At 44.0% G+C, this 14,263-nt stretch overlaps 1 protein-coding gene across 1 annotated transcript in view; it reads left to right on the top strand.

Annotated features, from left to right (window-relative positions):
- The window catches only part of LOC122404924 (protein expanded-like), a 94,331-nt gene extending 81,087 nt beyond the window's left edge, over positions 1-13,244 (top strand). Inside the window, exons 6-13 of the mRNA XM_043409315.1 lie at positions 1,480-1,559; positions 6,171-6,411; positions 6,687-6,962; positions 7,036-7,201; positions 7,293-7,595; positions 8,493-8,771; positions 9,281-11,136; positions 11,391-13,244. Of these exons, the coding sequence (XP_043265250.1) occupies positions 1,480-1,559; positions 6,171-6,411; positions 6,687-6,962; positions 7,036-7,201; positions 7,293-7,595; positions 8,493-8,771; positions 9,281-11,136; positions 11,391-11,867 (3,678 nt within the window). The 3' untranslated portion in view covers positions 11,868-13,244. The remainder of the gene's footprint in view (positions 1-1,479; positions 1,560-6,170; positions 6,412-6,686; positions 6,963-7,035; positions 7,202-7,292; positions 7,596-8,492; positions 8,772-9,280; positions 11,137-11,390) is intronic.
- Positions 13,245-14,263: the final 1,019 nt, after the last annotated feature.

Consider the following 14,263-nt stretch of genomic DNA (forward strand, 5'->3'; position numbering starts at 1 on the left):
TGACAGCGAAATATTAAAGATATTAAAAAAGTCGTCCTGTCAGGTTTCACCGAACCCAACAGATGGTCTCGTTATCGATCTTCGGATCTACCAGTCCCGAGTTTCACGGAGCGGAGGATCCTCCAGTCGAATTTAGTCCCGATTCCCGGTGGAACGCGTGTAGCTACCGTGCTTGAGCGCGCGTGGGTCGTGAGACGCGTGGGCGTATTCACGGTTTGGTGGTTTCGCCCACGTTGGCGGTTTTTCTTTCGTCGCGGTAGCGGCCGCGGAGGCTGCCCGAAGTTAACGTTCGTGGAATCGTCCGTAACGGAGTAAATCCGAGCCTCGATCAGCCAGGATTTATGCCCCTCGCGGGTCTCGATTGTTAATAAAACGCGCGCGATATCGGGTGTTATCGATTCGACGACAGGAATAATGCGTACGCGCGCCTTTGTTCGATTTAGTTGATCGACGGGGTCGCGTTACTTATTCTAGTCGTCCAGAGAACAATCCGATTATTAAAACAGTTCATTGTCTCGGAATCTCGTGCAACGAGGGGCGCTAGTGACCGCCGGATGCGATCGATGCTAATCCGGACAAAATAACGGACGTTGATGTTACTTTGAGGTATTGTTAGCTCCCGATTAGCGAAAACAGGTGCTTAGAATCGATTCACGAGAACGTTTTTAATAATACGACGATATTTCTGGAAGAACATCATGGTATGCCAAAAGTTCCTTTAATCTATAAATATATGTATGTTATCAGAGTTTATGAAAATTGTTGGTTTTTCTCTTCTGAAAGAGAAACCATCGACGCGTATATTGCATTTCGCGTTTCGAGATACAAGTCAAGGGGTGCAGCTGTGCCCCTTCCTTGGCTTGTTTGGACAAAGTATAGGACCGATTGGGTCTAAGGATACGGGATGTTTCTTTCAAACCGTGCAGACGTACCTTCCAAGAGTTTCTAATAAAGCTTAGTTAAAAGTTATATCGTCCTAATTGTTCTTTTTATTCCACCACCTATTTTCAATATTACTTGATCGAGGTGAAAACGAATCGTACGAGAACAGTATGCTTTCCTCGGTGTTGTTTTTATCGCGAATACAAGAAACTATTAATTATTATTTAAATAGAAAAGTGTCGTGTAAGAGGTTTAGGTACCTTTATCATTTTAATTTGTCCAAAATTGTACACTGTTAATATTGCACACACGTTGATGGGTGTGGTTATAGTGTAGGTCTTACATACGAATTTCAGAAAACCCTGGACCTAATTCAGACCCTAGATTTTATAAATCTATATTTCAATTTCTGATTTATACTATGGTCGGAGTTCGTTGTCGCCATAAATGTTTTTTATGGTGATAGTAGGAACCCAAATATTTACGATAAATATAAATAGGAGAAAACAGAAAATACTTAAATTTAAATAAGAAATTTAAAGAAATAAGAATATTAAATTTAAACGAATTTTAACTGTATCGTACTTTGATTTGCAGGGATTGGACAGCAGCGGACGGCCAGCTTTCGTCCTTTACTTTCGAATTCGTTATTACGTCGACACACCGTTGCTCTTAAGGTAAGCCATTAACCCCGAGCTCAATTTTTACGGGCTCGAAAATATTTAAAATATTTATACGTGGGAATAGATTGGGAATAAAGCTGAAACTATGCTAGTTTTATTTACAGTGATCGTAGAGTACGTATGTATGTACGTTTGCTAGAAAATAAATCGTAAGGTGGGGGGGTTGACAGGTTTGTTAAATATTCGACTGAGATTTTCCGTATAAATTACACGCAGTGTTTCGTGCAATTGGTAGAGAGAAACGTGAAAAGTAGATACTTTAACATCGATATTCCGTTCGTCGTCGCGATCGGGGTGAATTCGTTCCCTGCGGGCTCTTAAAAGCAGAAAAAGTCCACCGACGAATCCGCGATCGAATCGTAAGCGCGAATAAAAACTCCGGTAGTCGGATCGAGCCCACTGGCTGACAAATTATTCACTCGAAAGAGGCTGGCCTCTCGTAGGAAGCTAAATTAGTCGAGGACGCTCCGGCCATCGGACGGGCCCCCAAATGGATTGCAGAATTAATCGGAGTAATTAGCGTTCCGCTTCAAATGCTCCCTTGCGCCACCTTATCCGGCCAAACTGCCAAACCCGCGTAGCCTACCAGGGCCCCGCCTTTTGCCCTTTTTTTTTTTTTCTTCTTTCTTCCTAGTCGCGGCGTATCGCGATTATAAGGGTTCCTGGCTCGCCCCGAGGACCGAGAAGGATGGACAGTCGAAGAAAGGAAAGAGGGATTATAGCTACGGCGAGAGTGAAACGAAACGAAAGAGTTTGACAGTGTTGTGCACATGTGTTGCAACGCGTTCGTAAGCCTGACGGGCGCGAGGGAGATAGATCGCTATGGCTGGCCCGGGGACCGACGAGGATAGAGAAACAGGGAGCGACTGGAACGAAGGACGTCCAAAGGGTGGCTGGGCTTTGGCTCCCTGGATCTCCCTTCACGAAACGAAATCTCGACTCCTGTCCGGTAGCTAAGTGCTACCTACTCGTGTAATTATAAATTATTACGTGGCGCGTGATAGATAGACCGTGTGCATTAAATGAAAGCACTCGTCCCGGTAATTATACTGATACGTAGTTGCTTTCTGATTTCCACCCGAAACCCGTGATTCGCATCGGACCCCGCAGCATTCACCACACGTTCACGTCGACGAGGATTTAATTCGTGAAAGGACCCACGGCTGGACCAGCCGCCCGAATATCCGACTCGATTCTCTCTTGGCTCATTTTCCCGTTCCCCGTTCTTCGTTTTATACACGCGCGTCGCACAGTGGGCCAAACGACGTGCTTTTCGACGGGCAAAAATCAAAGAACTTTTCACGGAAATTAGACGGAGCAATGAATTTTGTAGAATTCGGGATTGGTATTTTAACCTTTGAAAATCAACGTTAAACTTGAAATATTCCAATAAAATTACACTTTTTTCTCGACGCGTTATACATCGTATCCCATAAATTTTGAACACGATAAAAGTGAAAATAACGAAGTATTCGAACGTTTCGCTACGTAGGTGGACATTTTTTTAGAGAAACGATTAGACGCTTAAAATCTAATTTAAAATTTCCATAGAAAATTGATTTACAGAGGCAACGGAAGCGACAGAATCGGGAATGTGAGACGCAAAATGCAGCGTTCGCGCCGTTGGCTAGGCGGTTTCGTAATCGCGTCGTGTTGTTTCGCAGATTTATGGGGTTAGTTTCTATTGCTATGCGTGGTGCGTGCGAACTGTATCGAACGTGACTGTGCGAAGCTCACGTGGCCTGAACAGGTAGAAACGCGTCTCGCTTATCATTACGCAAAGTTGCATGACTATGTGTCTTTCGATGCATGTTGCTGCGGGATAAGCCCGGTCGTCCAAAGGCGTATCTGCAACGTAGCACAGCCAGAACCTGTGCTGTCGTTCGAGGATCGTTGTCTCGCGATCTGTAACTTTTTCTTACTCTTTATTGCAACTATTTGTTCCCAGCGCACACGCTCCATTCCCATGAGGATTAATAACGAAATCGTGATTCGTTAACGAGGAACATTGCACTCAACATTATATTCGAATAATATATAACCATTAACCCGCTAGATTCGTTCAACGCTTCTACAATATAGTTATACTGCATTCTGACAATATCTGAGGAATCATCTCATGTACAAGGCACAGAAAGTGCTAGTATAATTAATGTTGACATTGAAAATATCGTTAAAAGGAATTAACATTTACATTCACCCTGTTTCAAATTTTCTATCTTCGTTTCTGTAGGTTGATCGTCGATAATTAACGTTTTACTATATTTTGATTTTACCAGCGAAACTAATGAAGAGAATGGCGATTGTGCACCACTTGTTCATATCGTTCGAGAGTGGCCATTAAAACGAATTCAATACGATGTGGTAATAGTGCCGGAACTCTGGGGACCAGGCTCCTTGCTCAACCATAATTCCAATACGTATTAGGTTCTCGTTATTAGTTTTTATTCCTCGCCACGCGTCACCTTGAATATTATTATGTCACACCTTGATAAATTCGTTTTGGCAGCAGCTTTCACGCGATATAAACAAACCAATGCAAGCTATCAAGGTCACCTTCGTATTCTGAAGCATATTGCAACATCTGAAAATTGACAGGAACCATCCAACCCGTAAAAGGCAACGAAACCTTTACCTCTTCCATTTTTCCTTTTAGCAAAACTTTCAAATCGCGACATTTTCAAGAGACTCGCTGATTTGGAAATCCTGCAAAATTATACCAACAGTTTCGCTAGGAGTCCTCCATTCTTAACGATTACGGTATTAAGTCACTGTTGACTCTTTACCTCGGGATTACCGCGTTTGGAATGCGTCAATTCAACAGGATGGGAAACTCTTGAGCAATTCATTCTCTGAGAATTTCCTATTACATATGATTTTGTAAATACGTTACGATATTCCGACACTTTCTACTCTTAGCTGGAATCCAGGGTCACGCGTACCTCTTTAAAAGTTCTACGTTAATTATTAAAATTACCCGAATCACCTAAATTAACGTATTGCTTTCGTTTTAAAATGTTAGAAAACACAACGTTTCGCGTATGAAAATATTGAGACCTTTAAAATGTTTTGTCTTCAAGATATTGTCTCGACTTAAATGGAATCCCAGGGTCACGCGTACCTCTTCAAAAGTTCTACGTTAATTATTAAAATTACCCGAATCGCCTAAATTAACGTATTGCTTTTGTTTTAAAATGTTAGAAAACACAACGTTTCGCGTATGAAAATATTGAGACCTTTAAAATGTTTTGTCTTCAAGATATTGTCTCTACTTAAATGGAATCCCAGGGTCACGCGTACCTCTTCAAAAGTTCTACGTTAATTATTAAAATTACCCGAATCGCCTAAATTAACGTATTGCTTTTGTTTTAAAATGTTAGAAAACACAACGTTTCACGTATGAAAATATTGGGACCTATAAAATGTTTTGTCTTCAAGATATTGTCTCGACTTAAACGCTTCACCCTTTCTAAGTCGAACGCAGGCGAACCATATCGTTGCTATTATTTCAAGAGCACCCTCTATATTTTAGTTAAAATATTCCACGTACTATGTACCGGTCGGTGTACAACGTATAGCGTATCGAATCGCGAAAAACCATTTGCATAATTTATAATAGCAACCTTGCCATTTCTATGAGATAAGCTTCTCACGGTCGCTGATCGTTTCCTACTCGCGGCGGAGGGACCAAAAGGGGAAGATGGCAGATCGATCGAAGTTCGGTGAATGGTTCTCGAGTATTTCCGACACGGTCGCCGACATAATGAATCGTATCGTGACTGGTGAATAATTAAATCCCGTGTTTCCATGCAGATGAATTTTTTTCATGCACGAAACCTTTATTATGCCTACGGACAAGTCGGTCGACGTTCTTATAAAGACATTCCACTGCACGGGTCGAAACACGATGTCCTGTCAAATTCACGTGCCGTTACATAACTCCATCGCGTTGGATTTAATCCTTTTAGCTGCTCTATCGAGTTGTGATTTTCATTCGGTTCGTTTTAAAATAGAGTTTCAAAATCCGGGGATATCGAGCGACGAATACGCGAGGACAGTTTTAAAAGCAAACTTGTATTTTTTACGACGTTAAACGTTACAAAACATTCTTATCGATAAAAGTAAGAAATTAAAAAGATATTGATACGCAAACAGCGTTAACATGGTCTCCCGTGGAAATTCGCTCTGTAATTCGACTTTTCGGATTTTTATTTGTTTCGACCTTTTCTTAGGAAATTTTTCTTGTAGAGTCATGTTCAGTTTCTTGTTTATTTCAAGTCATCCATGTTATTTGAGAGATACAGCCTGATTTAAGCTCCAGAGTGATCGAAAATTAAGTTTATCGCGGTGGTCGTTTAATGTCATCGAATGTATTAAAACATCAGATTATCTTTGGTAGTTTTTATCCAATTGGAACCCCCGTTAGAAACACAGCATTTCGTCTAAAGTTCAAGATACGTGCCTTAATAATTGTACAAGTAGCGATAAAAGAATTTGACGCGCCAAGAAACCTTACTTTTTGATCAACCCTCGTATAACATCTCTGATTATTAGATATTAGAACCCGTTGCGTCAGGTAAAAAAGGAAGTAACGATTTGTTTTAGCGATGAGACAACGCGCCACCACTATTACCTGCAACTGCGAGACAATGTCGTCAGGCATGGCGGTGGGGTGGAGAGCCTCCATCCTCACCACCCCCTACACGAGCCATCTATCGTTACGCCATTGCTCACGCTCGCGGGTCTTGCCCTACAAGCCGATCTTGGGGACTACTCCGAAGAACGACACCGGCCACACGCAGGATATGTGGGATACTGCAAGCCCACCAATTACCTTCCGCCTCACGTAAGTCCTTAATTCACACTGAACTCTAGAAACAGAAAAGATTCAGAAAATTTGACGAATACATAGAAAGAACACTTGTAAGACGTGGCTCGCACCGATTTCAACAGAATGTATCTACAACTTTAGCTATCGAGCCAAACCTATCCCTATCTGTCCTATTATTTTGTCTGGCACTGTGTGGATGCATAGGTCTGGTAGATTCGGTTGAAATCGGTGCCTGATGGTTGTCAGTGGGAACAGTAGTCGTTTAAACGTAATGAATGATCGTGGCTTAGATGTGCCTCGAGTCAAATGTGCTCGCCGTGCTCGCGGCTCAGCACAGAGACAACAGGGGCCTATCGAGGGAGGAGGCAGAGTTGCAATACATCCGGGAGGCGGTGCTGCTGGAGGCGCCGCTCAACGCTCACCTCTATCGACTCAGACGAAGCAAGAACGAACCAGGCCCGGGACGCATACTCCTCGCGATATGTGCTCGCGGGGTGCGAGTCTACGCCGAGGAGGAGACACCGCGGGTCTTCGCCTGGAACAACATCGGGAAACTCTGCTTCGACGTTAGTTTCACCTCGTCTTGTTCGCCGAACGTCGCCAACGAACGCGATCTAACACACGATCTCTTCTGTGCAGCGCAAGAAGTTCGAGATTCGCGCTGTCGATCAGCCGGACAAGCTCACTCTCTATAGCGGATGCGACGACAAAAGCAAGCTGCTTCTGGGACTCTGTCGAGACACCCACCAGTTCTCCATGGCCATAGCACCTCGAGTGAACGAAGCGAAGAGGCGCGAGGAGGAAGGTGAGTTTTCGATCATCGACGATCGAATAAAAAATAGTGGTAACAGTTCGTGTAGAAAAATAATGGTGAGTTTGATTTTGCGTGATCGCAGAAAGAAAGGTTCTTCGCGACTGCTACATGTATCCCGCTCGATGCAAGCTGAGCTTAACGGCACGCGGGGCGCGCGGGGATCAACGGATTTCCGTGATCTCGAGCACGTCGTCTAACACAACTTCTGGAATTGTCAGCGATCGGGTTCACAGCGAGGACGAGCCGGACACGGCGCCTGCTTCGACCGAATGTCTGCCACGTCTTACTGAAAATACGTCGCACACGGGCGTCCAGGTTGTCGTCAACGGCACCAACGCGGACGAGGATCGTTCGATGCCGTCGTCGCCGGCCTCCACCGTGGACGGTAAGCTTATCGACGGTTGCATATCAATTTTTTTTATTTCTTTAGCTGCGTCAAGACCTGGTCGCGTTAAATAGAATTGAAATTACACTGTTTTCAGGAGGGAGGGGGATGTTTTTTTTTATAAGAATAGCATAGCCAGATTTTTGCCTCGAACTTTTTCACCTTATATTGCAACCAGGGTTGATCGATAGTTAAGGTTTCTAAGCCTACAGAATGTGTCCTAGACAAGAGGAACGATAAAAACTCGTTTTAAAATAAAGTATTTATTACACCCTTAACGTACACATTTATTTTTCTACGTAATCACCATTTAGTGGAGAACATATTTGTTAAACAGAAAATAGTATGAATCGCGCATTTGAAAGATCTGGTTTGGACAATTTTTTAAATTCCGAAGTCGTGCAGTGGCTCGAGTTACGAGTTTAATTTCAAAATATAAGAGTTGTTACGCGAACACAGCATCTAGCGATTTCCCCATCTTCGTCGTACTACCACGTTGACAATAAATATGATTTATTTAAATCAGCGCTACCTTTTGCAACGTCTAATAAACGATATAATTCTTTTTGAGAAGCGCGCCAGGATTTCTCGCATTTTGCACCTTGTTGGCATTAACCCTTAAATGGACTCTCGATCTCAACTGAATCACTTTACTTAATGTTGATTGTTATGAAGTTGATAAATTGGAAATCAACTTTCCTTTGAAGCATTTAGCAAACAATGAACTAATGGAGGATAACATACATTTTCAAGTAATTACATTGATATGTATTAAACAATTATTAGTTTTGAACCTGCGGCCCCGATAATCCACTTATGGGTTGAAATTACAGCTTCGCTGCTCGCGATAATTACGAGTAGAGTGTTCTAAAAATTGTTCGACGATTTTTATTATAGAAGTCGACGGAGCTGATAACACACCTACGACGGCTGCGCTGAGGTTGGCGTCGAATGCAGCGACGGCGGCCGAAGGGTCACAATGTAGCAGCAGCTGCAGCACCGTCGTGGTCGTGAATGCACCTGCTGGTGGACCGCCGAGAATGCGCCGGACTTCAGCAACATCCAGTCTGGAGTTGGGTTATTCGCATACGGCACAGAATTCAGCGGTTTCGTCGGAAACCGCTAGCTTTCCTGGCGCCATTTACGACAGGTGCAACAAAGTTGGAAAATATGCAGGTGAGCCTCGACCAGTTTTCTTACTTTCGATCCGCCGTTGTCGAGTTATATATTCTTCGATAAATTGTATTTAGTTTCCGACCGCGAGTACATTCTCGATCGGATCAACAAATTCCTCAGGCGCCTGTGTTAATTTAAGGATCGTGTGTATTTATACAACATTCTCAACGATTAAATTCTCTACCCTGCTCATATAAGACTGAACGCACCATGGAAAACATTGCGAATATTTCTTCCTTTCGAATTAAAACTGTATACTCGAGGTCAAAGCTACTGGATGGTAGCTGCAGCTGTCTTCGTTTCGCAAATGTTGCAATCTGCATCTTTAAGGTTGGAGGTTCCACATGCAGGTTGCAACATTTACTGTAACCATCCTGTAACCAGGCCGCGAAAGCCTTAAATCTCAAAATAAATCTGTATACCTTGACTTATAGAGATATCGAACCCTTCCCACGAATGTACAATGTTACGTATCCATCGAATAAGTAAAGAAAAAATGTCGTTTCTAGGTACAGATATCGCGAGTGAGACCAGCGGTGTATACACACTGAGAAGCAGCGAGATGCAAGACGAGAGAATAGGAGACTTGTACTCGCCGACTGGAGACGCCAACGAATCATCGGCAGCGAGCGACGTGTGCGCTTTAAGTTCCGTGCAGTCGACGACCGACGAGGCATCGGTGACGTCCGGCTTCTACACCATCCACAGCGGCCTTAGATCCGAAACGAGCGACGTGTACACGGAAGATGTTAGCACGGAAGACCAAGAGCCCATCTACAGCGTCTGTAAGGGCGACGACGACGTGGTGAACGTGGTGGCCGCGATGACGGTAGTTTCGTTGGACCAACAACTGGACGATCCTAGGTCGCGCAGCAACAGCATTCTGAGCGCGGGAAGCTTCAGAGGCGACGGTAGCGATCCTTCCAGCGTGGGACCACTGTTGTCGGCCGACGAGCTCTCGGATCTGATCGTCGGTCGTTATCCACCCCGAAAGACTATCAGTAATTCCATGGATTCCGACTGCGATTACGTTACCATGCCCCCGCCGCCGCCGCCACCGCGGACGGACAGCGACAGGCAGCTACCTCCGCCGCCTCCTTACCCGGTGAGCATGGATTACGCGACGATCAACTCGTCGCGATCCAAGATACCGGATATCGATCGGGAACCGCCGCCCCCGCCGCCGTACAACGCGACACGCGGCGAGTTCGTGCCCCTGCCGCCGAGGAGGACCGATCCACCACCGCCACCCCCTTACACGTCGCCCAGGGAAAGGATACAGATACCACCGCCGACGCCCCCGAGAAACGATGCTGTGACGCCCAGGGAACCGCCGCCCCCGCCGCCTTACCCAGAAGTTTCCGATGTCACTCGACAAGAGGCGATCTCGACCCTCTATCCGACCACGAGCGAGGAGATCGTTTCGAGGGTCACGTCGACGAAGATACAAACCAGCCTCGCGAACAGCAAGGCAAACATCGGTTTGGTGTCGTCGAAGACCATCGTCGGCCAGGTCCAGGTGAACGACGCGACTTCGATCGCCCCGAAACCGCCGCCCAGGATTCAACCGCCCACTTATCCCGGTGACAAAATGAAACCCACGCCAGTTCACGCACCCGTCGCGGCCCTCGTCGTGGGGCCGAACAATTACTTGGACGTGCACGCATCGCGAGGCGGCCCTGTTCTGTTGCCCTACTTAACGCCACCGCCGCCTCCGCCACCCCCACCTCCACCCATGGTTCACCCCAGACAACCTCCACCGCCGCCACCCAGCCTGGCAACCGTTTACACGAGCCAGGTTGCCAGGTCGCAGATCGAACAGTATAAACAACAGCTCTATTCCGACGTCGATTACGTCATGTTCCCGCTGAAGGATCCCGCGGTGTCCAAGCAAGAGTACATAGACGCGAAACAAGGCTCGCTTCTTGCAGCGATGGCCGCCTATCCCCCTCCGCCTTATCCATCCTTCAACAACAAATCGTTGGTTATGTACCGTAGCACGCCGTATCTTCCCGGTTCCTCCTTCTCCTCGCCGTCTAAATACGCCTCCAATCAAAACCTCAGTAGCAGCGACACGAGCTCCAACAATTACTTGCCGCATAGTAATCTGAGCAGCCACTACGCTGCCAGCACGAGCTCGCTGTACAGCGGGGTCACTTGTTCGTCGGCAGGAAGTCAGAGTCTCAGACGGGAACCACCCGCGCCCGCGCATCCTCACACGCTTCACGCGTTCTCGAGGACCAGAAGCGACGAGAACATTCTCAAGTGCTTTGACTCTCCCTCCAACATGAAGCTACAGTCTTTGCCGCAACTTAAGCATCGCAGACTTCCGCCGCCGCCTCCGCCGCCTCCCTACGAAATACAGGTACGGCTCCGACGTGTAATTTTTCTATAGAACAGGTATATAGATAGAGAACTATAATATGAACAGTATACAATAATGACAACAATATGCACTGTTCCTAAAGTGGTTACCTACATTCGAGTACTAACTGCCCCCAACGTTGCTTAACTTTGCTAATCAGACAAGAACCAGTGTTTCGACCGTTGACAGTATCGTTAATTAGAGCATTTAAAATTATAAGATTTGGAAGTTTATTTCTATATTTCTTGTCGCAGAATCTCGAGAAGAATCAACCGCTCCCGTCGGCTTCCTCGTCATCTTCATCGCCGAAGAAGACGTCCAAGTCGAGCGTAACGGAGGAGCACGAAGAAGGAAAGGAAGACGGTATGTTGGACATACGGACGCTTCGCGAGAAGAGCAGAAATTTGGATCTACCGTTGATATCAGCATTGTGCAACGACCGGTATCTGCTGAAGCAGACGAAAGCGTTCGTTATGCCGAAGCATCCCACCGAGGCGACGTGTTCGACGTCCACGAAGAACGGGACGAGGAACAACAACGGTGGTACATCCAGTAGGAACAAGTATCCGGTTAGCGGTCTGTCGACGACCCAGATAACGAAACCTCCTAGGAAATCCTCGACGAGTACCCACAAACATCCCGCCGAGGTGAAGGGGAACGCTTACAAGATCACGAATTCGACGAGCGTGTCTCCTGCTAAAAAAGACACAACGAGAGCGTCGCATTCGTAACACGGATTTTGAAAAGTGGCGGCCAGCCCTTCAGAAAATTATGAAACGCTGTACCTCGACGAAAGTACATTCCAATATGCAACTTGGCGATTTCACGCCAAGTTCTGTCTTTGAATAATAGACAGTGGTTATACACCATGTAGTTTGACCGAAGAAAGAATCGACTTTGGAGAATTTTTCCTCCACTTTGCTGGCCGAAGATTAACGACGGGATCAAGCATACGCGAGTAACGTAGAAACCGATCAACAAAACATTTATTTAACAGTTAGTTAACTACTGTCCACGTGGATAGACTCATTCACGACTTTGTATCCTTTATTGTGATGCCGTCTTGTACTTCTATAGAGCTCGTACGTATATGGTGCCCTAAGATAAGTGCTGTTTAAAATAACCTCCAATACTGATTTTATAAAAATAAGAAATTATTTTCTAATTTTCGGGTAGAGAAAAAATTATATCTTGACTTTTTAAAGGTTACCCTAAGGTCAGTTCAATGATATGTGACATCATAATCTTCAAAGTGACACAGAGTTATAAAGAAACATTATAACGAATGTTTTGTTCGTATAAAAAAGAGAATTTTCGAGGGTGTTGTAATTTGAAGTATAAAAGAACGAACGTTATAAATAAATTTCTAAATAAATATATTATCGTGTTACATATTTTTGAATTATATCCAACAATATGTCAGAAATACGTATAGAAGATAGAAAAGGTAGTCTTGGAATAATCTCTGAATTCTTATTTCAAATGGCACTTGGTATAACCTATGTAACGCATCGGACAACGTTCCTGACCATGATAACGGAGTTAGAGTGGGGGAACTGCGATTTCTAGCTTTGGGACCTTGAATGCCATAGATGTACGATAATTTGTAATTAAAATTTCTAGAACAATGAGCAAGAAACATTTTATGCACCAGAAGAGGAATATCGTTAAATATTTCTAACGCGATGTTCGATGTGTCTGGGGCAGAGAGTGACAAGCTCCAGTTTCATATATCTCAACCTACCAATCGTGACGAATCTTTTCCTTCGACCCGGCTATAAGTACTTATACACCGTTTTTTCTTTTTCTTTTTCTTTTTTTTTCTTGAAGACCGTGCTTCTTCAACTCAGGGTGCCATTTTATCGTTTACAATACTTCTGCTCATCGCGAATACTCCCAAAAGTCCGATGAGAGTAGGTTATGTTTCGCCTCGAACGACGAATTACTACAACGTACGAATCATTCGTAATATTAAATAAGGAGAACCTAAGGCGTCTATTATATACTTTTCATCTCATTTCATCATTATGATCTCTCTGATACTCCTAAAAAAAATTATACTCTTCCCCCCTGCGAAACGAAGCTTCTGCGTACATAGAATAATAGAAACACCAACAATGAAAAGTTCGTTCATTTAATTTTTTTTTTTTTTTTTCTCTATTTTTGCTCAAATAAGCGATTAGCGCGACGAAAATAAATTGAGTACAAATCTCGTGAATCCTAGTAACGAAACCGTAAGTGCTCTTATAAATACTTTTATACTCTGAAAGAAGGCAGGTACGATTATTGTAACTAGAGAAATAGTACCTATCGATGTCTACGGAAGTAATATTTATTACCATCCAAGTTTTTTGTCTTTGTATTGTTTTTTTAATTATCTCTCAATCAGTGCTCGCTTTACGATACTTTCTATCAAAGCGTTTTTAAGCATTTGCGTGAACGTAACTGTAAGTGTAGTTGTCGTTAATATTGATCGTCGATAGTTCACGCGGTTATCAGGGATGTTATGTTAAGGGTTAAGTGAAGTTGGCGAGAAAATTTACGTATCGATCGACTGAGAAATTCTGCGAGGATAGCATAAATTTGAACGATTGAACGCATCGTTGGCAGATTATTTTTGGTGACTGCACTACAGGACACGCACTAGAAGATAAACGCGAAACAATTAAAGTTGTAAAAGATCCGCGATATCGCGGACCTTTCGAACATTAATCATAGATCATAGTGTAATGGGTAATAATTTAGATGTAATGTTGACTTATGTTAATTAATACTAGCTATTAATATTGCAACATGAACCATGTCTGTACATAGTATTGCGTGAAATTATAGGATTTGTTGTAGTCGGAAACCTCATGTATGTACCACGCGCCACCTCAGCTACGAATAATAAACTTTTTTTTTTATAATGAAAATATAACCGAAAATTTTTTTTTTTCCGAGTTTAGTGGCCTATCTTTGTGTGGCTCCTATGTGTATCAGTCCTATAGACTGTAGAACTTGGTAAAAATGTTTGTGAAGGAGTGAGAACAACTTGAAATTGCCTTGATCACAATGTTTGATGTCATACTCAATTTTAGAGTGCATTAAAGTTTTGTACAAGGTAATTAGTTTGTGGATCACAGCC

Source organism: Colletes gigas, unplaced genomic scaffold, assembly GCF_013123115.1.
Source record: "Colletes gigas isolate AHSC1104 unplaced genomic scaffold, ASM1312311v1 Colletes_gigas_Sc00003, whole genome shotgun sequence".
Taxonomy (NCBI): Eukaryota; Metazoa; Arthropoda; class Insecta; order Hymenoptera; family Colletidae; genus Colletes; species Colletes gigas.